Source organism: Osmia bicornis, chromosome 15 (genome assembly GCF_907164935.1).
Source record: "Osmia bicornis bicornis chromosome 15, iOsmBic2.1, whole genome shotgun sequence".
NCBI classification, from domain to species: Eukaryota; Metazoa; Arthropoda; class Insecta; order Hymenoptera; family Megachilidae; genus Osmia; species Osmia bicornis.
This window is the reverse complement of record NC_060230.1, coordinates 1,398,668-1,420,898: the sequence shown is the minus strand read 5'-3', so window position 1 is coordinate 1,420,898 and position 22,231 is coordinate 1,398,668. Positions and strand designations below refer to the sequence as shown.

Genomic DNA, 22,231 nt, shown 5'->3' with positions numbered 1-22,231 from the left:
ATATACAGTTGCAATATTCTGTAAAACTCTTTATTAATTAATATGTATTTTCTTTTGTTATATGTAATTTAAATCGTCGATTTTCTGACTTATCTCACCTAAAGATGGCAGCACACATAAAACCGTACTCTGATAAAGTTTGGCGGCTGTCTACCACTATGTTATAGGTTAAATATGAGTGAACGGTAAAAACAGTTTGTTCTTGTTCAATTTATAAACAAATTATTAAGAATTAATCAAAGGAAAACGAGTACCGTGTACAAAATATACCATATTTCGTAAGAAAACATGGGTGTACCTGCATTTTTTCGGTGGTTGAGTCGGAAGTACCCTTCTGTGATTGTTGAATGCATTGAGCAAAAGGTAGGTTAGATTGTTTATGTGGATGAAACATATTTAATTTATAGCTTTCATTGTTTATAATCATTTTATACACTTTTCCAGTCAATAAGTACAAATGGCGTACATGTACCTGTTAATTCAGCCGATCCAAATCCAAATGGAATAGAATTTGATAATTTGTATCTTGATATGAATGGTATTATACATCCTTGTACTCATCCAGAGGATAAGTAAGTATTAAATGAAATAATTGATGTTGGTAAGTTGAACAAAATGTTTTTGTTCATTTCCTTATAGACCAGCACCAAAAAATGAAGATGAAATGATGGAAGCTATTTTTGAATGTATCGATCGTCTGTTTCGTATTGTAAGGCCAAGGAAGTTACTTTATATGGCAATTGATGGAGTTGTAAGTATTTACAGTATAAATGAAGAATTAGAAATTGTAAGTATAGGATCATACTGATAATGGTAATATACGTACAGGCACCTAGAGCAAAAATGAATCAACAAAGATCAAGACGATTTAGAGCATCCAAAGAAACCTGTGAAAAAATAAATGAGATACAAAGAATACGTTCTGAATTAGCTCTTAAAGGGGCTTCATTACCACCAGAGAAACCTAAAGAAGAGCATTTTGATAGCAACTGTATTACACCTGTTCGTATAAAGTCTTTTCAATGTTATGCCGCGTTTACGGTGCTCGGTTTTTCTAATTAATCTGATTTTAGGGTACACCATTCATGGCAAGATTATCAAAATGTTTACATTACTATATTCATGATCGCTTAAATAATGATCCTGGCTGGAGAAATATAAAGGTGATTTTGAGCGATGCAAACGTACCGGGTGAAGGAGAACATAAAATAATGGATTTTATACGTAGACAAAGAGGTAAGTAAACCAGTCGTATGTCTGGAGTGTATTATACGGAGAAGTATCGAAAATGTTTTATATATATTACAATCTTTGTTTGCCTAACAGCACAACCCGATCACGATCCTAACACCCAGCATGTTTTGTGCGGAGCAGATGCCGATTTAATTATGTTGGGTCTTGCAACACATGAACCTAATTTTACTATTATTCGTGAAGAATTTAAACCAAATAAACCAAGACCATGCGACATATGTGGTCAGTTAGGGCATGATATGAAAGAGTGTACTGGAGCAGAGGCTAATCCAAAAGAAGAAGAAAATGCGTTTGGATCTGAATGCCAGTTCATATTTGTGCGATTAAACGTACTCAGGGAATATTTAGAAAGAGAGTTGCAAATGCCTAATCTACCATTTAAGTACGATTTCGAACGAGCTATCGATGATTGGGTGTTCATGTGTTTCTTCGTAGGAAATGATTTTCTTCCTCACCTCCCATCATTGGAGATTAGAGAAGGGGCTATCGATAGACTTGTTAATCTATACAAAAAGACAGTATATAAAACAGGAGTATGTAACATGTTTGAACAAATAAATACACGAAATTGCATCCTATATCATTAACTAATCTATCATATAACAATTCATAAAAGTATATGATTTTTAAACTAAACCTTTTCGATAATGTATTAAACTGAAAACAGATGTTCTAATCAATTACAGGGATTCTTAACAGATAGCGGTGATGTGAATTTAGACAGAGTTCAACTGATAATGTCCGAACTTGGTGACGTTGAAGATGAAATTTTCAAAAAAAGGCAACAGAATGAATTAGCTTATAAACAGCGTGAAAAGGACAAAAAACGAAGGTTATTAGGCGTCGGTAATAACAAACCAAAGTGGATTCCTACAGGACAGTTTGCGCCTACAGTATGTTTTATTTATCTCTAAAGCCTTTGTTCATTGTTAATTGAAATATTATTCGTAACGTGTATCTTTATTACAGCCTTTGGGAGGACAAATTAAGCCGGTAGAAAATGCACGTTACGAAGCTTATCAGATGCGTGTTATGGGCAGAAGTTATCATTCATCAGCTTCTGACAAGACAAAAGGGAATAGTAAGGAACTATTGGAAAGTATGATGCGGCCAGAGGTACGATTCTCTATATTTCTAATTTGGTCTACTTATAATAATTCTACTTATACCGTGTATCTTATAGGACTCGTCTAATCAAGGAAAGAAGCGAAAAATTGACGAGGCTGAGGAGGATGCTTCAGACGATGATCAAGCGCACGACGAAGTCAGATTATGGGAAGCTGGTTTCAAAGATCGTTATTACGAATCAAAATTTGACGTGTCTCCTGATAATTTGGCATTCAGGTGATTATTATTCGCCATGAAAACTAATAGTATTATTTGTATTACCAATGGTATTCTTTTAATTTATACGCAGAAATAACGTAGCCCTACAGTACGTTCGCGGTTTATGTTGGGTTTTACGATATTATTATCAAGGATGCGCATCATGGAAATGGTATTTTCCATATCATTATGCTCCATTTGCCAGCGATTTCATTAATATAGGTGGACTTTCTACGGAATTTGAAAAAGGAACCATACCGGTAAGTACTGAAAGATAGAAGTTAATTAATTAATTGACACACTGAAACTTTCCCCTTAACTTTGATGATCGCAGTTCCGTCCATTAGAACAATTGATGGGCGTGTTTCCAGCAGCTAGTAGTAAACACGTTCCCGAGCCATGGGCAAAATTAATGAGCGATCCAGTAAGTGTAATTATTAATTACGTATAAAACATAAGTACATCTTTGCCTTTCTAATAAAAATTTTTTCAGAAATCAACGATTATCGACTTTTATCCCGAAGACTTTAAGATAGACTTAAATGGTAAGAAGTTTGCTTGGCAGGGAGTAGCTTTGCTTCCCTTTGTGGACGAGAAAAGATTGTTCAAGGCTTTGGAGCCATACTATGACTGTCTATCAGAAGCAGAAAGTATGTTGATTTTTGTATCAAGTTTAATAAAATCATGAATTTTTTAATATGATTATATTCATTTTTTAGAAAAACGCAATGTCAGAGGTGACGATCGGCTATACGTTGGGCTCGGTAATAGCGGTTATAATTTTATCAAAGGACTTTATACGAATCAGGTGGGATTCGACGTAGAGACTTCGATATCTATAGACGGCATGCGAGGCACAGTATTGTTGGCAGAAGACTGTGTTGGCGATGGATCAACGTTACCGTCACCCATAAACGGACTACCGGTCAGGAATAACAAAGTATATTGGTACGTACCAAACCCGTAACAATTAAATAATTTATCTAACTTCTGAACTCTGAAATACAAACACATTTTCTCTTCCGTTACAGTATCCGATTCAGAGATCCAAAGTATGGCAGTAATTTCATTTTCCCCGCGAAGAGGTTGAAGGGTGTAAGGGAACCACCGAGAGTTTTAAAACCACAGGACTTCGATCAAATGAATCGCAATACCGGACACACATGGAAGCCTCAGATTGGTTTCACACCTTCTACGCAAACCGCTACGTTAAGTGATGCAGGACGAAGAATACTCGGGTAAGTAGTAATAACAGCACGCGTAAAATGTGTTTCTCATGACTTTTATTATGAATTTTTATTTGTTCACAGACATTACACAAATCATAACAGAGTACCTCCACCGTATGGACCTAGTTCAGTACCGCAGAGCACATACGCGGCGTATCAGGGTAAGTCAAAGTTTTATTTTTATTTTTTAAAATTTTGTTCCAAATCTTCAATAAAGTGAATCACGACTGACGATAAAGTCGCGTGGGGCAATCATAGTCGTTAGAGATGTCGCCAAAAAACAGTTCCCAAACAACTGAATCGATTAACGTCGTTCCAATTAAGGAGGGGGTCATTGTTAACGACCTTTGACTGCGAAAACTACGCGAGATTTTTCCAACCGAGCCAGGCGACCAGGGGAATTGATTCTATTTCTCGGAGTCCTGGCAATCGTGTAGGGTTGCGGTAGGTGAGCGGGTAAAGGGGGTAGTTTGGAAGGGGCGTAGATGGAAGTCGGGGGGGTCAGAGGTAGCGGCTGGGAGCGTGAGCGAGGGGGGTTGGAAAGCCGAGGGGTTTTGGTCCCGGATTAGCTTAGAGGGTAGTTCGTCACGTAGAGCGTGACTCCGGCCATTTCGTTGTTTGGCACGTCGAGGCAGCAACGGTTCCACGGATTTCGCCCAATTATAAAACAAACCCGGTGCACTCCGTAATTATCCAATTAGTGGATGTTCCACCTCCATCACCGTTGCTCCGGCCTTTCACGTATCCGTCTGTCCTCCTCCCTCGCGCGATTCGCGGCATGTCTGGCTGAATTACAAAAGCCCGAAACCCCTGCTATCGCTTTGTGACAACGGATTCGCATAACTCGAAGATCTTTTTTCCTTCAGCGTTGATTCCGTTACCTCGATGTTAGATTCCAGAAAGATGAATTACGATCCCAGGGATCTGACAGTGTAGCAGCCCTAACAGGCGTGACCAAAGTGCCGCGTGGGTGCACACACGTATAAAGAAGGTTCCGCGCGTGACCGTAAAAACAATACTGCTACACGGGGCACCGTGGTCGTGTGTGATTGATTTACCGAGGGGAGTAAACGCCAGGCGCACGCTGCCCGACGAACACCCTCGGGAAGATCCGTCCACGCTTACTGTCCATCTTTTCGTACTCGCGACGATAGCAAATTATTAGCAAACTTTCTTTTTTTATTACATTTAAGCATCGAGCTCCCTCCGTAGAGCAAGTAAGTAAACTTATTCGTTGAAACTGGCGAACCAGGGATGGAGGAACAGAAGAGGGTTGCCCTGTGTCCGTTCGTCCATATCTTGGAGCAGATGACAGGTGCAGAGGCCCCTCGTTAGATAAATTAAGCTTCGTTCCTAGCCTCCCGCCTCGTCCTGGCGGCTGATGCCACTACGTCTCTCCCTCGGCTCTGTCCGTCTCTCCTTGTCTCTCCTTGTCTCTCCCTCGATTTCCGTCTCGCTCCTGCACGCGAGCTCGTTCGGGACTGGTTTCGAGTGGAGTGCAAACACTCGTGTAGCGGCAGCGACGGCGACGGAGCTTCGAATCGCGCAGAAACCAGGCGCAAGACCAAGAACGGATCCGTTCTCGAGTCGTCACCGGCCGAGATACCGGCGATCTGACCTCGGCAATGCTAATCGCGCGAAACGGCTGTCTCTTCTTCTCGATCGGAGTAATTGTGGTGCATATTTCATTTTTCTTTTCTCTCGCCGAAAAATATGAATCCCCCACAAGTCCATCGTAAGCAACGATCTTTCATCGAGTCCCATCGACGAAACGAATGAATACACGAAAACGGTTGCGATCCTTCCTGAAAGCTTCCACGGCTCCTTCAGTCTCGATTCGTTCGTGGAAATTACCTCTCGGCCGCGTCCCATCCATCGCCAGCGAGGTGTGTGCCGCTTCTATTTACCAGACATTTTCTCTTTTCCTCTTTATCCCAACCTGTCTCGCTCTTACGCGGAAAATGCCTGCCGCTTTCACCAGATATTACCTGTAATGTCCGCTGCATCCATTACGCGTCATTATCCATCCATTAGTCGTTCTCCACGCTCCGTGGACGAGTCGAAAGGACGCGTACGCGTCCCGACACGCCGAATCGGACACAGAGCTCTGCTCTTTTTTTTTTCTCCTCTTCATCCCTTATTCCTTATACATCTCCTGAAAAACGAGCGTTTACGGATGTCAATACATGCCTACGTATGTAATTCTTTTTATCATTTTTCAAATACTCACCTCGAAATGAGTCGATTCGAAACGAGGAGGCAAGAACGTGATTGTAATTATGATAGAACGGATAACGAGGACACGTGTTTTCCATAGAAAAACCTTCGATCTCGAAGACGAGTCGAACAAAGCCTGGTGGATGATAGGGTAGGGTGAAAGGGGGGGGATAGGAGAGAACAGAGGCTTCTTCTCTAAATGCTCGTTCACCCTCGTCTATTCATTCCACGTATGTCTACCTGCGATACAGCCTCCCCATTAACTATAGGATCCATTCATCTTCGAGAGCATAGGTGAACTTGTCCTCGCGATCTCTTCAGACACTCGATGATGCCCGTGCCGGGTCTCTTTGGCCTGTACAGCTTCAAAGCCTTCTTCTTCATCTGAAAGACAGCTAAGAAGAAGAAGAAGGAAGAAAAAAATTATTTTATCATTACAATTTGAGGGTGTACGCGCACGTGAATGGTATATATTATTAAAATATACTTGTACTCGTCCCCATGGTCCGCGGACGTAGACACGGTCTGTTTTCGATCGTGTGGGTCTGACGGGCGTCACCGGCAGCGCCGTGGCTAATTTCCTCGGCATTGAACCGCATTGTGCTCTAAATCGGCCTTCCCGCCTTCGAAAACCAACCGGCTCGAAACCACATTCGGCAATGTACACCACTATTGTCGTAATCCCTGTGAAAATAAAAATTCTTGTTTCGTTCTGTTAATTAATACCTATGAAAAAACACCTTGATACACGGAAGACCCGTTCCTCTCGTGGAAACTCTTGCTTCAACAAGAGGATTTCTCTCATTGCTAATATTTTTTTTTTCCTATTCCGTCAGCGAGTCGAGGAGAGAGTCACGGGCAAAGACCACCCCTTTTTTCCCCTCTCTGTGTCCTCCTCGAGAAAGAATGAAAAAGGGAAAAAAGTATCCGTATCTTTGACGAAACCGAAGAAGAGTCGTCGTCGTCGTACGTGTCCTTAAGCGACTTGCCAGGCTTCCACGCTAATGAGGCGCGGCGTAATTAGTGAGACTGTCTACTGGCCTGGACCCTTCACCGGAGGGCGGATCCCTCTCGACGTCGAGTCGCTCTCTCACCCCTTTTACACTCCACGCATCCTCAACCCGTTTCACGATTTCTTAGCGGTACACAGAAGGAACCGCGGCTCGCCGACACCTCCGACGAACGTTTCAACTCGACTTACGTGGCTCGTGCTTCTCGCGGAAAAAATAGCGCGATTAAATCTACCCTCTACCCTGTCCACCTTAATTTCCTTTTTACTCTTTTCCTGCTTGCCACGCCGCCACTCTCGAGAGGATCGCGCAACTGAGAAATTTCTCGATTTTATACCTTGGTTAAACTCGTTAAGAGAAATAGATCGCCAACAGGATCGCTTTGATTATCAATTCTTCGGTTGACCAGCTCGCTGATCCTGCAGGATCCTCCGTCGCTCCCCGATTTCGGGCCAATTCTCTCTCGGCAAGCGTGAAACTCCATTAGAGTCGAAGGGCCAGGCCGGTCTTGCACGTCGCTTCGATTTGTCCCTGTGAAGGGTTCGTGCGATTTCTAGTGGCTAATAGAAAGGCCTCCTACCCTACGGCTACCACGATGGGGGCAAGGGTCGATTCGTTTGGACTTTTACTTAAAGCCAAACCAACCAGCCACCCCGTTCCCTTTACGAGATCGATATTATCAGCCCATCGACTTCGTTTTTAATTGAAATCGCGATCAGATATCAGCTTGGCTTTTCTTTGGTAGTAATTTAACCATTGTAAATGTTAATTTAAGTTGATTTCCGGGATGATTTAAGAGTCGAGGATCTTCGTGTGTCTGTTCGAATCACGTCTCCGAGTAAGGAGAAGAGAATTTTTCTTTCTTCTTTTTCTCGACCAGATTTAGGGGATGATCTGAATGGATGTTCCTCGAGGCTCTTTCACGTAATGCCACATAAAAGTAAATGGTGCGCATATCCTAGACACAGGTCCGTCGAGGAAAGAAAGGTATTCTGTTTTGTCGGGGGATGATCATCGATTCACCTGTGCCGTAACCCTCAATTTTCTTCTCTTTAGACTTATTTTCTTTCCCTTGTAGTTTACTCGAAAGCGGCATGAATGCTGCAATTTGCTCAATTTAAAAATTTTAAAATAGCAAACTACGACGCTAATTCTCACATTTTTTAAAAAGCGGACGCATACATACGGGGTCTCGATGCTGGGTTAAGGGAAGAAAAGTGGCGTTGTCGTGGGATTCTGTCCGGTGCCCTCCAGAAACTTATGCTCCTTTTCCTTTCTTCGTTTTCATTCCAATTAACCTTGAAGCCACGAAACGGCTAGGAGGCACGCCGCAGGATGCGAGGGAGAACATAAAGGGGGCAGTCGAATGAGATTAATTCAGAGATGACGACGAGCTCTTGCCTCCCTGCCTTGCGTACGCACCATTATTCCATGTTGGATGATGCATCGTGGCTTCTTCTAGAAAAGACAACACCATGGAATAAGTTTATCGATCATCGATTACCCTTTATCACCTGAAACAAGAAAAAAAGAAATAATATTTTTTCCCCCTTTTTAACACATTTTGACCGCAGAAATACTGATCGATTTTTCTCCACTTTCTTGTCAGTGACAAGACTAAGTAACAAATGTATACGCAGCTTTAACTAGTCGATATTTTTTCCAGCTTCGGAACGAGGCTTTCGTATTCCCTCTTTCTCTTTTTTTCAATTCATTTCTTCTTTTTTCCCTTGGCACACGATTTCTTCGCGCTCGACTGATCTCGAGAACCCGCTCGGCGCTATTCTACGCGCGTTTGTAATATCAAGAAACCGCAGGAGCGGAGAAATCCGCGGTTAGTATCCCGGTAAACGCAAAGAAAAGGTGAGTCGAGGTCCCGAGGGTGCGGTTTTCCACCTCATTTCCGCGCGAAGTGAGGGAACAACGATTCTGGCAAGAGAAAGAGAACGAACCCGCCACCCTCTCTTCCTTCTCCGATCGTTCCTCTTTTCCTCTTTCAATCTCCTCTATTGTGCCTTTCCGTAGTCATTGGTGAGGATCATCCGTCGAATCGGATTTTAACAGGCGCCGTACTCGTGGTTTTTTTTTTTTACTAGTCCTGCCGGTTCCTTCGGCTTTGCACCCTCTTGGATCAGGGTAAACTCTTTTCTCAACCGTTTGTTCGAACCTTTCAGTGATTTTTCATGAATAGGACAGTAGAATTGAAATTTTAACGATATTTCATGTTCCATAAGCTTAGTAGAATTCAGGATGGCAGTGCCCAAAACAATCCCTTTCTTCCTTTTCATTCCTGATCGGAAGTGTGAACGTCCGAATGCCGGTCCTAAGTGGTCGGATCCATGACACGTTTTGATTCCTGCGGAAAGTATCAGGTTTCGAATGTTCGGCTACCTTGTGCCCCCGTGTTCCTCCCTCAAAGTGATCTCGTTTTCGACGTGCCGACTTGTTGACCCATCTACCCGCCCCCGAAGGATCCGATTTCACTGCTTTCGAGGACCGATCGTCCAGCCTGGAATTCTCTTCACCGACTCCTTCGGAATTTCCTCGGGGGATGCGGTCTCGAATTTCGCGGTCAAGCCGGAAATTTGGATATCGTTCTGTGTCGTTTGTCCGATTAGAATCCATTTCCTGGCCGATTTGACTTCTTCGAAAGAAGGATGGATCGTTCGTTGATCGCCGCCTCGGCCGGAAAACCTGGCGGCTTCTCTCACGCCCGTGCTCTTCAGAGCCCTCGGAAGAGCCCTTGATTTCGCAATCCGTACGAAAGTCTCTCGCGGCACACAGAACCCCCCTGAAGAACGGCTGGAACACAGGGGGAACAGAGACGACATCCACGCACACTCACACGCGTTGTCCCGAGGATACGAAGAAAACGAGGGACAGAAGTAGCAGAGGGAGAGAAAGAGAGAAGATGGCGAACGAGGTGAAAGAGGGTTGGCAGAGAGGACGATATCCCTCTTGGTGTAGCATTTGAAGGAGACGACGGTTCCCTTTGCAAGAGTACATCCTGATGGGACTTGCGATCGCGTACAGGGTGTCTCAGCTAAGATCAAACGCCTAAGTATCCCTTTTGATTTGAACGGCATCAGAAATATTTCACAGTATCAGAAAGAGGAGCGTCTGAAATAAAAAAATAGAAAATTCTATTTGTAATACATACATTGTGAAATGAAATTTGATAATGTAAAAGAAAAGATTCTGGAGACACCCAGTATTTCCAAGGAGAAAAGAGTAGCGTGGAAAGAAAAGGAGGAGGAGAAGGAGAGGCAGGACGAGGAAGAGGACGATGGGATTGAAGCATCCTCGACAGTTCTAGGATACTCCTTGCCGGTATCCTGGGGTCCTCGGTGTACAAGGACCATCCTCTTCCTCTTCTTCGCGACGCACTCTTTCCTCTCTACCCTCCCTCTTCTCTCTACTTACTTCTTCCTTCCTGCGGTTTACGCGTCCTTCTGCCTCTTCTCTTTCTCTTCTTTCTTCTTAACTCCGTTACAAAAGTCGAGTAGCCAGCTTTTCAACGCTTTTCAGGGATCCATCGGTGTCGTCCCGCGACCTCCTTCCTACTTACTCGCGTGCTCCTCCTCCTCCACCTTCTCTGATTCCTTTTCTACCCTCCTCTTCAATCTACTCGGTCGTCGAGTGATCGCGTATAGGACTCGATATCGCCTAATCACGATCCTCCAACCAGGACCAAAGACTCTTCAACGCGACTTTTCGACGCCCAACCGAACAGACAGGGAAGCGTGATTGTTTTTTCTTCTGCCACTGTTTTCTCCGCGACATTGAAACGATACTTGTCGATTATCAGTGCTCTTCAGGTTCTTGGCTGGTACGTTTAACCACGTGTACCGATACTCTTTTTTTATTTTCAAGAACAATGTCCATCTCTTATAGGAACCGATCCTTTCGAAGGTGTCAATCGACTCGGCTCGTTGAAAAAAGAAAGGAATTTGGCTGATAAGGTTTTCTGATAAGAACATCCCCTGATATCTCATCACTGAGATAATCGTATTCATTTTGGAGTTTAATGATGAAAAGAAAGTCGTGTCTCGCCGTTCTTTGTAACGATGGCTCGTCCAAAAATCATGACATACGTTTGCTTTCTAATCTCGTCGATGTTGGTTCGCTGAAAGGAAAGGCTGGTTGAATCCGGTGATCGTAAATACATAGAACGAGGTGGTGGTTACCGAGGAAAAGGTAGCTGGTGGATATAAACGCGGGGCATAGACGACGACGAGAGCAGCAGAGGTAATGCGCCGGCTGAGGCAAGGGTCCTTGCTTTGACTCCAAACTCACCAGTATAACTGAATGCCTCTCTATAGGCCGAGTACGTGCTTCTAAGTGCATCCTGATTTTTCGAAGCTCTTTGATTATGCTCTCTCTCTCGTTTCCTTCGTCTCTTTCCAGCTCCCTTAGCCACTCCTCGTAATCCCTCGTTCCCTACCTCTTATTCCCTTTTCTTCCTTGCGTCTTTCCACTTTCTCCAATGCTCCATCTGCACGCGAAACGTAGCAACTCCTCGCCTCGGGAGGAAACAGCTGAATCTCCTCTTTCATCCCGTTAATTACCACGTTCCTTCCTCATCTTCCTCTTTCGGCTTTCTTCCGAGTAATCTGAAATTTAATGATTTTTTTCACTTTAAAAGGAAAACGTAAATCGACGCGAATTACGGAGTTGGAAATTAAAATTAATTAAAAATTGACGTTTGATCGATAAACTTTCTTGTTGGTCGATTGTTCGGCGAAGAAATCGATTTACAGAGATTGCCAACGGGCTTTTGGACGGCACGGGCCGCAGGTTGAATCTCTTCACAGGTGCACAAGTAGCTGTGTTGATTTATTTGATAAATGAGTAGTGGATAGGGCTTTAAGCAGGCGAGAGAGAGGGAGGGCTCTCCAGCGGAGAGTCCTACAACGCCGAGCGCACTACTCTTTCGCTCTTCTGCTCTCGTTCCCTCTTTCCCTTTTTTTTTTTTCATCCCTCTTGCTCCATCAAATCAAACGTAGAACCAGTTGAACCGACATAGGTCCCACGAGTGCGACTCGAACACTCACTAGGTCGTCCGCCACTTTTATCCTCCGAGTGATTTACCGTTTTCTTCTCGCGAATCGTCTTCTCTTCGCAAACTTCCGTAAACAAATATCGGTGAATTCGTGGTGATCCTGAAAGAAAATTATTTCCAATAAACTTTGGTACCGGGATTCGTTAACAAGTTTTCATCCCTGTCTTAAAATCGTCGACTTTGCCAAAAATATCGTGGAGCAATATAAGACGGTATCGGGGAAGAAAACGGAGGGACGGCGGTGTACGCGAGACACGAGTTAATCGGAAACGGCTGAGCAAGCAAGTCGCTCGCGGCAGGCAAGCAAACTATGCAGAAATCCGTGTTTCTCTTCTCTTTTCTCGTGGCTGGCGAACACTTTACCCGCACCGAATTTCCGTCTCCTTTCCCGAGGCAGCGAAAATATTGACTCTGTCAGCCAGCGTTACAACGCGAAAGAGAAACGATAGGACGATGCCAGTACAAATTAGGGACGGATGTCGTATTGTTTCGGAACAATGTCAGAGAAGGATTAGCCAGTCCGTACACACTGGAGAACGTCCACGCGAAAACGTTCTCCTGCTACTTATTTTCTTCGATTATTGCACCGATGATTTATCCAAGAGAACGACGAATATATCGGGTTGTACTTAAACAAATAACTGTCCGTCTGCTGAAATTTCACACGATCAAGCCTATGGCCTAATTGACCGGTAACGAGTTCAAAAATGTCGACGAATGCCGGCGATGTCAGGGCACAGCCCGTCTCGTTGAACACCACAAGGGGGAACGAGATCAGCGATTCCGTCGTCGTTATCGACGATGAATAATTAATGCCGTTAATGAATTAAAGATCACCGGAGGTTAAAGAAAGCCAGCTCGGCAAGGCTGGCTCGTTAAATATTGGCTGCATCTTGTTTCGCATCATCGGTGTATCGATTTTGTCCCAGCACTTACATGCTGAGCTGATATTTTAATCTCGTTTCATCGATATAGACATCGTTCTATTTCTTGGGTCATTCGTCCGCTTCTATGGGACACGGTTGTCCCGTACCGAACGCGTGAACCCTTCAGCCCCGGGTACCATTAGTAGTCGTTTGAAAATTCGCAGATTCCGAAGGTGAATCCTGAAAGCGTTCGAAACAAGCGTTTAGGTCGCAACGATTGGCTGACACGCGAGGAGAAGAACGAGGAGAAAAGCGAAATTCTGTACCGTATCTGAGAGGTTAAAGCGGGTGGCAAAGGCGTCAGATAAGGCACCATCGTTGATTGGATCACCGCGAGAAATCGATACCTCGTACCCCTCTTCCCGTCCACCTCGTTTCCTCCACGAGCTTCTCCTTCCTCGTTTTCTACGATCTCTGTCTTTGTCCTTCTTCAGGGGGGGATACGCGTCTCTCCTCCTTCCTCTCGGTGTTCCTCCTCCTGGTCGTCGCCGTGGCTGCCTCCAATTTCCCCGTGACGGGCTCCTGGAGGATTCTCGAGTGCCCTCTCATCGCCCTCTGGGCCATCCAACCGAACTCTGTCCAGCAGTCTCCATGCCAACACCCGCTCGATAAATTTATTGGTCGCCTCTGACACGAGTGCTTCTGCATACTTTCTTTCTTCCTCTCTCTCTCTCTGTTTCTCGCGTTACGCGTCTTATACCGGTCCTCTTCTTGGTCCGCGCTTTGTCTCTTACCCTGGTGGACGACATTTCTTGGCCGATGCTCGGCCGCGGGACCTCGCGAAATGTCACGCGACCCTTTAGATTTTTCGGTTACTACTCGATTCGCCGAGGATGCTTCTTCGATCGTCGCTGATCTCCTTTTCTTCCGAGCGGCCTACCTCGAGGGCTTCGGAGTAGATATTCGCCCAAGTGCCGTCCAAGCTCATCGTCGGTTAGGCTTATCGAACCGTACGCCGCATAAGAAATCCTGAAACAAAGGCAGCCGTTAATCAGCATCGAACGACGGCACGCCGGCGGTGGTTTAGGCTGTCGCGCGCAGGGGGTGCGCAATTAAACGCCTAGCGAATTACGGCTCGCCGGTGTACGCAGCCCGTGCAAGCTAACTGCGGGGCACCGGTATTGGATCTCGTCGTTGGATGGGGCTCGAATCAATCCGGTTCCCCCTTCGCGAAATTGTAAATAAATTAGGAGCTGCGCGATCGCGAGAGTCAACACGTTACTCGCGCGCGACCGAGCTAACCCACCCACACGTGCGCGTAGGGGTAGCGCCACACACGCGTGTCTTCGTTCGGTCTTCCTGTGACGTAACGCATGCGCGGCACCAAACGAAGAGCGAACAGTTCCGGTGGGCGTGCGTCCCGCGTGAGTCGGACAAGGACGGGACAGGGAAGGAGGGTGAGGTTTGTCGAGGGTCTGGAAAGAGAAAGAGTCGAGGGTGTACGGGAGGAGCACACAGACGAGGGACCAACACAGGGCCGTTGCGTTTATTAACGCACGTTGCACGGTGGGGTTTGCTGGCACAGCATCGGCTGTGCGGCAACCAGCCAGGCAGGGTCAAGTGTTTCTCTCCGTCCTTCTTCCATCTTCGCCCTTTACCCATCTCTTTCTCTATCCTCCAGCTTTTCCTCCCTCCTCCGTACACCCTGTCCTACCTTCCCAACCCCTCGCCTACCTCTCTCCTCACCCTCTGATTCCCCTCTTCCCTTGCCTGTGCGCCTCGCACACCACCCCCCTGTAGTTTCGACGAAGCTGAAATACCCGGAGAACGAAACGACGCTCGCGGCCACGCTTCACTCGATCTACGCGTTTTATTCCGGTGCCGATTGTTAATTCGGGACAAACGATCGCGATCTTGATGCGATTCCACTTACAGCCATTTTATCGGGGACGTTGCTTTCACTCGAGGTCATCTTATGTTCATCTTCTTGATGTACCAACCACCGCATGATAATCCATTGAAGGGTTGATCGTTTGCAATATCAAACAGGATCAGTTTTTCACCTGCAACGATAGAAATTTTCAGTAATAATGATCGCAAGGCTGCGTCATAACCTGCCTCGAATTCCTCGATGGATTTCGATAACGATCGGAGGACCATGAAAGCATTGGCAAACGTCTAAAGCGGTGAAGCGAATTCCAATAATAATCTCTACTATCGAGAAAGAGAGAGTCCTATAAAACCTCCCAAAATCTACTAAAAATGTCTAAACACCTTTCAAGAGTTTTAAAGTACACATTCATCGATACCGATAAACAAATTAACTTCCATCGATGGTGAAGCCAGTAGCCGACGGTAGGAAGACGGTTGTTCGCCAGTGGAACAGCGAGGACGGTTTGCATTTTCTTCTCGAGCGAATCAGTGGGAAGGAAGGAAACGGGGAAAGGGGGCGCGATCGAGGGAGAAAGAAAGTAAAAGTCGTCGGGGGTAAACGTGTCTCGTCTCTCGTTTCGTTTCGTTTCGTTTCGTTTCGTCGAGGCAGGAGGCTCGTCGAGGCGCTAGAAGGACCCGCTTCGAGGGCCTCCATTACCGGCGACTGAAAAGAGGAACAGGAAAATGCTCGGTGACAGAAAGAGAAAGACACGGTGAGGGGTTGGGAGGTAGGTGGAGAACGGGGAGAGATCTTGAGCTGCACCCGGCTCGTTTCTTCTTCTGCAGTGCGCAAAGGCGAGAATGAATGCTGGTGAGCCCGGCAAAGGGTACGAAGAAAGGGGAAGAAAGAAGAAGACGAAGAAGTGGAGGAGGAAGTTGAAGTCGAAACGCGAGGAACCGCCGCAAAGAGGAAGTTGACGAGGAGAGGAGAGCCGTGTAGAAGCGGTGGAGGAATTACCGGTTCGTTGGCTAACTGGCTTCATAGAAGAAAAACCTCTTTATATCTCGCGCACGCACGTAAGCTCATAGCGCGGCTGAAAAACGCGCCTTTAAACCTCGAGTTTCATCGAATACACCCCGTGTACGAGTGGTGCGCGGAACAAAGCCACCGGAAATCGCCCGAGTGGTACTCCGGGCTTGCTAGGCGCCATCTTGTACAGGCCAACAGCCACGATGGGGAACGCACGCTACTCCCGGTGCTGTTCATTGTTTTCTTCTTCTGTCGTCAGGTAGTTGCCGTCCACCTTCGAACGAAACACACCTCCTCTTCCTTTCTTTTTATTCTTCTGGCTCTCGTAAGAAATGTCTCCAGACGCGATGCAACTTTTAAATCAAGGCTGACTTTGATGCCGTGGCTGTTGTTCGGAGAACAAGAGTCTCCTTCTACGAATACGGTCTTATCTTATCGAAATTATGTATGCCGTTCGGCCATCCTGAAAGAACCGACAACGTTATTCGCGTTAGAAAGTCGGTAGCACGTCAACCTTGATACGTACCGTTTTCCCTTTTTTCCTTTTCTTTTTTTAAATATCGAAATCGCTATCCATTCTTCTTACGCAAACATTATTCCTCTCGAGCAGTCCCTCCAGTCTTATACGCTTAGATGGGTGTAGGTAAACATTGTACAGCACGTGTAAGTAAAAGGTAAGCTAAATAAGCGTCTTCTCCTCCCTCCCTCGCTACTTCTCTTCTCCTTCGTGTTTTTTTTCTTCCTTCTCTCGTGGTCGGATACACGCCAGCAGGAGCGTGCACGAAGTGTCTCTTACCAGCACCGGTGCCTTTTCATTCGAGTTAGTCGGTTGGTCTCGCCTCTCGAGGAAAGCGCGGCTAAAGGGTTTCGATTTCCCTGCTGCGCCCGTCACGGGTCTTTTTCTCCGCTCGGTTCGCGGCCGAAGAGAATTTATACGCGCCTCGAACTCTCCGCCTTTAATTTTCTAATCCTTCGAACGGAAACGGCGCCAACCGTTCCCCCGTCGGCCTCCTCTGATTTCCTCTTCCGTGAAAATCGTCTCACGGCTTTTACACTTTCCGACCAATTTCCTCCGAGTCTTTTGATGGTTCACGAAATTTCAGGCATCGTTCGAATCACTGCAACGGAGAAACATATATATATACATATATATTACATTACTGTGATTTAAATATTTCAAAGTCGTCCATTTTGGTGTGCAACAACTTAACGCAACCAGAGTAGCCCGGCCGTTAAAACTGTTGAAAATGGCGATTGGTTTTTAACGGTGAACTTTGGCGAAACGTTTTATGACGAATGGAAAAACGACAAACGCGAAGAATAAAAATGGAGCTAGATGGGGAGCGGGGGAGGAGGGGTGGCCGGGTCGGACGGGAAAGTGTAATTTCAGTTTGAAACAGGAACGGGAGAGGCCGACCCACATCGAGGCTTCGAGTGTTTGTATTGCTGACGCGGCGATCCAATCCAATCCAATACCCATGGCGGATAGGCAACGCACAGCGCATATACTACCTAACGTATGAACGAACCTTTCTCTCTTTCCATCCTGTTCCCCGCGTCGCTTTTCCCCCTCTGTCTTCCAATATAATTTCGCGGGCTTCGGCATCGAGCAGGCGGAGCTTTCATTTTGTAATTAATTGTCCGCCATTTTAATATCGGAAAAATCATATTTTTCCAAACGACCGAGACTTTCCAATTAAATCACTATCGTCATCGTATGAAATACTCATCTTTGGAAGAGGACAAAAATGTGTCAGCGTTGTACATTGTCGAAGACATTAGAGATATCGTTAAATTTAATCTCTCCAGTGAGATCATGTTGCCTGGAATCTTTCGTACGGTGTGGCGCTATCAAAATTCATCGAAAAAAAGCTCCTGTAGAAACAGTGAAATTAATACCGTAACGAGGTTCAGCGTCAGCAGACCTGTCTAATTAAATACCTGAGCGTGGTAACGATCTTGACCCTCGGGATGGGGTTGAAGCGGTCAGCCGGGTCTGCGTGCGTGCCAGTCGGCTGCTATTATCATAAACGCAACAATAACGAGGGATGATCCGACGTGTAAACTGTTAAACCCTCCCCCTTTGGCCCTTTTTTCGGCGAGGGTGAGGATTACCGTGGGGGTCCCCTCGTAGTCGGTCCACGGCTGGAATCCACGGGGGATGTTATTGTTGCCACAGAGAAAGCGGTCGAGCCAGCTCCTGGAATAGAGACAGGAATCTATAAACTGGTAGACGAATCCGCGGGACCCACCCCTTCGACCCTCGATAATATTGACGGTGTTTGCCACCTCCCATTACGAGCTCGATTGAACCGTACTATACGATTATCATGCGTCACTGATAGTCTCTCTGATTCGCTGAATATCAGGGTTTCGGTGTCCAGGGTCCTTAATTTGGAACGCGTCTGCTGATAAACTCCTGGAAGAAGAAAAGTAATTAGGGGTCGAACGCTTAAGCATAGATTCAGCGACTCGTTTTTAAGTAGAATAAGTGGATCGATGGTCCCTTGGATGAATGCATCGGTGGCAGACAACGAGAGACGAGCCGCGCGTGGAATACATGAATACAAGATTCGCGAAGTTCGTTATTGTTTCCACGGTGGTTGGAAATCTCGCGAAACACTCGCGCCCGATCCCGCTGCGTTTCGCTGGCACTACCTCCTCCGCGCTTAGCTTATAATCAATTCAATTAAAATTGATTTCCACTCGTCACGATACATCAAACAAACGGAGTCTCTTATTTCGAACTCTCCCCTTGGCTACCGTAAAAAGCATGATCTCGCAATTCGAAAGCGAGTTATAAATATTCAACGGGAGTCAAAGACGACGGTAACTGCGAGTATAGAGGGCGTAACCGTTTTGTTCTTTTGTCAGCGTCGTCATTATATCGTGTGCCTCCAATTTTTTTTTTTTTCTCTCTACTCGTCTCTCTAGAGTCGTGTTTGCGTGGGCGTGCGGAGCGAGGATTCGACGGCTTCCTGGGGGTGAACGACGATCGTATAACGGGGCAGGGGGGGTCTGTCTTTCTTCGTTTCTCACTGGTCGACCCGTGTACGTACGTGCGTGCGTGCGTGCCTGCCTGATTTCTCTGCTACGTTGCACGCGCCTGCACCAGGCGCATTGCCCTTTCGAAAATCCGTTATTAGCATCGAGCTCCATTATGACGTTTCGCGATGCTGACAAACACTTGGCCCCGCCGTTTCTGTCTTCCGTTCGACGTAGCCAGCCTGCACGCGCGTTTACATATTATTCCAGGGAACGCGTGACACGCGCCGCCACGCTCCGTGTCCCATTCACCTACGCGAATATTGTGCTCCTGCCGGGAACCCGGTCTCCTCCGTCCTTTCTTTCCCCGTTGATAGACAGAGGTACCGCGATATGTAGGTACACCGATTAACGCGGCTATGCTGGCAGGTTCATCGATGGTAGACGCGTCGTTGGGTCTATAGCGTTATACGTGTTGGATGTCTAAAAGCGTAAATTGGTATAGTCACGTGGAATCGATTCTGAATAGATCGTTGATTGATTTCAGGTTACCAGAGCAGCGATTATCAAGGAGGATACGAGAGCGCCAGTTCCAGTCAAGTTTCACTGATGTCCGGACCATGGGCGAGGGGATACGGTACACCTCCTAATTACCAGCGTTTTCCAGAGTACCAGCAGAGGAATAACTACAGTGCTCAACAGTATGGAAGGAACCAGTACCAGAATCAACAACAGTACAACAACTACGGGTCCCAGCAGTACAATCAGCAACGGGTAAGATCTTGGTCTTTCAATTTCTGAGAACAATTAATCAATGGTTTAGAATCACGTCAGTCCAGTTCAATTTGAAAATACTTGTATTAAATACTTGCCATTACAGACTATCTGATTTATAGAAAATTAAAAGCTTACATTAAAATATTGAATCATAGTCTTTGATAATACGTGTCGTATTAGTCCATGACCATTTTCACTGTACCAGTGAACGCGTTGAAGTAGCAGAAACTGGAGAACATCTCGAGTACGATTTCGGGGTAGGTTCGATCGTTAATCACGTGTCTTCTGGTGTTCTAGAATTATTCCTCTAATTACCAAGGGAACAGCAGCAGTGGAAGTGGCGGGAACCGAGGAGGGTGGAGACGGTAGACTGTAGACGTGTTTCTCTGTGTTCACTTACGTTTGACTAATGCCATCACGAGACCCATTCATCGGTCTTCGTTATCTTCGTTATCTGAAATCGAAAAGAAAGAGAATTAGGACATTTTCTGGATAATCACACCTGATTTTTTATTTTTATTTACACTGTACCTATATAATTTAGGTACGATCCTGGATGAGGTGGAGTCAGGTAGCTCTCACCTTTTCTTTTTTTTTTCAATGAGCCACAAAATGGCATCCACAGTTTTATTTTAAAAAGTCTCCTGAACGTCAGCTCACCAGTTAAAGCATTACAAACGTGCAATAGTGGCAAACGTGATGGCAATTATTATTTACGAGCCAGTGACGTAAAGGTATATCAAGTGTAATTTTATATGAACTGCATTGTAAAAGAAAAAAAAAAAAAGAATTTGTATGATATTAAATGGTATCGCAAAAGGTTGTTCCTCGACTGCGACAGAACACAGGCAAGAGAAGCAACGTTCGAGCGAGCACAATCTGTTAATGGGAATGTAATTGTATACTTTACGTGAACGATCGTGAATTAAAAAAGATCATGTTACACGAGTTATTAGCATAATTTAAGTAGATGATCAGTCGAGATATATGTAACTCGCTTTTCTATTTCTTATAAAGTTTTCTTCTTTTTTTTTTTTTAATTATATAACATAATGAATCGTAACTTTCATTCGGTGTTGGTAGAACAGTTGATTGGTATTCTGAGTTACAGTGTCGTCGTGGATACCATCACCAGTTGTAATACAGAGTATTCTTTTAAACAACATCGATTGCCGTTCTTTACCTTCAATTATTCGTCATTCCTATCGCCATTGGAACAATTGGAGCTTTGCCAGAGGAAGAGATAGAATTGTTAATACGATGATTTAATATAGAGATTCCTCTTACAAAATTTCATTAGTTACCGAACGTTTCTTTCCCATCAACGTCTTGATTGTACCTCAAACTTGTTCGTACATATCATCACTGCACAATCGATCAAAAAGGTGACAAGCATAATAATTTCCATTGTATTCGCAGCTTTCTCGCGTTACACGCGGAGACTTTCATATTGTACGCACTTAAAATGATAAAAAAAAATATAATTTAGTTGGTTGCAGATTCGTGTTAGCTGAATTTTCTTATCCATCCAAGTAAACTGAATACTGCAATCAGTCTTAAGATCTTAAATTCAACGTACTTTACTCCAACAGAGGGATCATCTACAATACCTACTTCTTCGTAAAACCATATAGTGATTTTAATCATCCTGGATCCTTCCACTTAGTAGTGTAAATGAATAACACGTAGCATCTGGTTGGAAGAATGGAAAAAATGTTTGGTAAGCTGGGAACGTAGTGATCAGGAATGGCGTGGCGTGGTATCACAGTTGAAACCAAGCGGTCGGGGTACATCTGGTACCGGTCTACCAGAGCAGGCGAGCATTGAACCAGTGAGTACCACTCGAGAAAACAATAGCGAGCAACGCTCTTGTTCTCTCTCTCTCTCCTTTCCTCTCTTTTTCTTCCCTCTCCTCTCTTTGGCTCCTCTATCGTCACCCTGAAATCGGGAACCCATATTGTAGAACCGTTTCAACGGTAGATGCTTTTTGGCACAGGAAACTTTGTCCACCGATTCGATCCTGCCTCTGATATACTGGTACCAATCTCTTGACCTACAACTTAATTAAAAGTACATCATTTTACTCGTTTCGTTAATAATTGAGAATGTTAATTACACGAGTGTATTTGTAAAATCACGTGGACGTATTGTGTTCTGCACGGCTCGTGTAATTCGCATTGCCCGCATAAAATTATCCTGCCTCTCTCGTACGGAGATCCAAGCCGATATTTCCGATAGCCCGCATGGGTAATCGTAAACAACCCTTTCGTTTCTAAGGCCCTGCTTCTCGTACTGTTACCATGCTCCGGTACGAGTGTTCTATTCTAGAATTACAAAATAATAAAAATTTTTGACTTTGCCGGAGTATTGTTGTTCTTGAAGAATTTCAAGAAGGATGCAACTGGAGCGTGGTTATCGCGAGTGTACACGATTATGGATGATCGAGCGCGTCGTGCGTGCCGTGCATACGTCCTCTATCCGAAGTGCTCCTTTCTGTGAAGCACGCGGCGTTATCTCGGCTTCCTTGTTGTCCCTTTGATGAAATAAAGCACTATCCGCGCTGAGATCTACCCCACCGTTAGTAGTTGCGGTCCCGCTCTCTA

The 22,231-nt window shown here is 45.3% G+C and overlaps 1 protein-coding gene and 1 long non-coding RNA gene across 2 annotated transcripts; one reads left to right on the top strand and one right to left on the bottom strand.

Annotated features, from left to right (window-relative positions):
* The first annotated feature begins 127 nt into the window (after positions 1 to 127).
* Positions 128 to 21,128, top strand: LOC114872943 (5'-3' exoribonuclease 2 homolog). Its single transcript, XM_029180705.2, has 17 exons — positions 128 to 363; positions 445 to 572; positions 640 to 751; positions 829 to 1,002; positions 1,074 to 1,236; positions 1,327 to 1,787; positions 1,941 to 2,147; positions 2,224 to 2,370; positions 2,438 to 2,598; positions 2,672 to 2,840; positions 2,915 to 3,004; positions 3,074 to 3,230; positions 3,300 to 3,528; positions 3,612 to 3,818; positions 3,891 to 3,970; positions 19,399 to 19,625; positions 19,926 to 21,128. The coding sequence occupies exons 1-17, from the start codon at positions 289 to 291 to the stop codon at positions 19,995 to 19,997; spliced, it is 2,859 nt and encodes a 952-aa protein (XP_029036538.1). The 5' UTR covers positions 128 to 288; the 3' UTR covers positions 19,998 to 21,128.
* On the bottom strand, positions 6,155 to 11,612 carry LOC123988520. The gene is made up of 4 exons (XR_006830135.1): positions 10,460 to 11,612; positions 8,223 to 10,156; positions 6,514 to 8,137; positions 6,155 to 6,421 (listed from the first exon to the last, which is right to left on the bottom strand). It is a non-coding gene; the product is annotated as an uncharacterized LOC123988520 (long non-coding RNA).
* Positions 21,129 to 22,231: the final 1,103 nt, after the last annotated feature.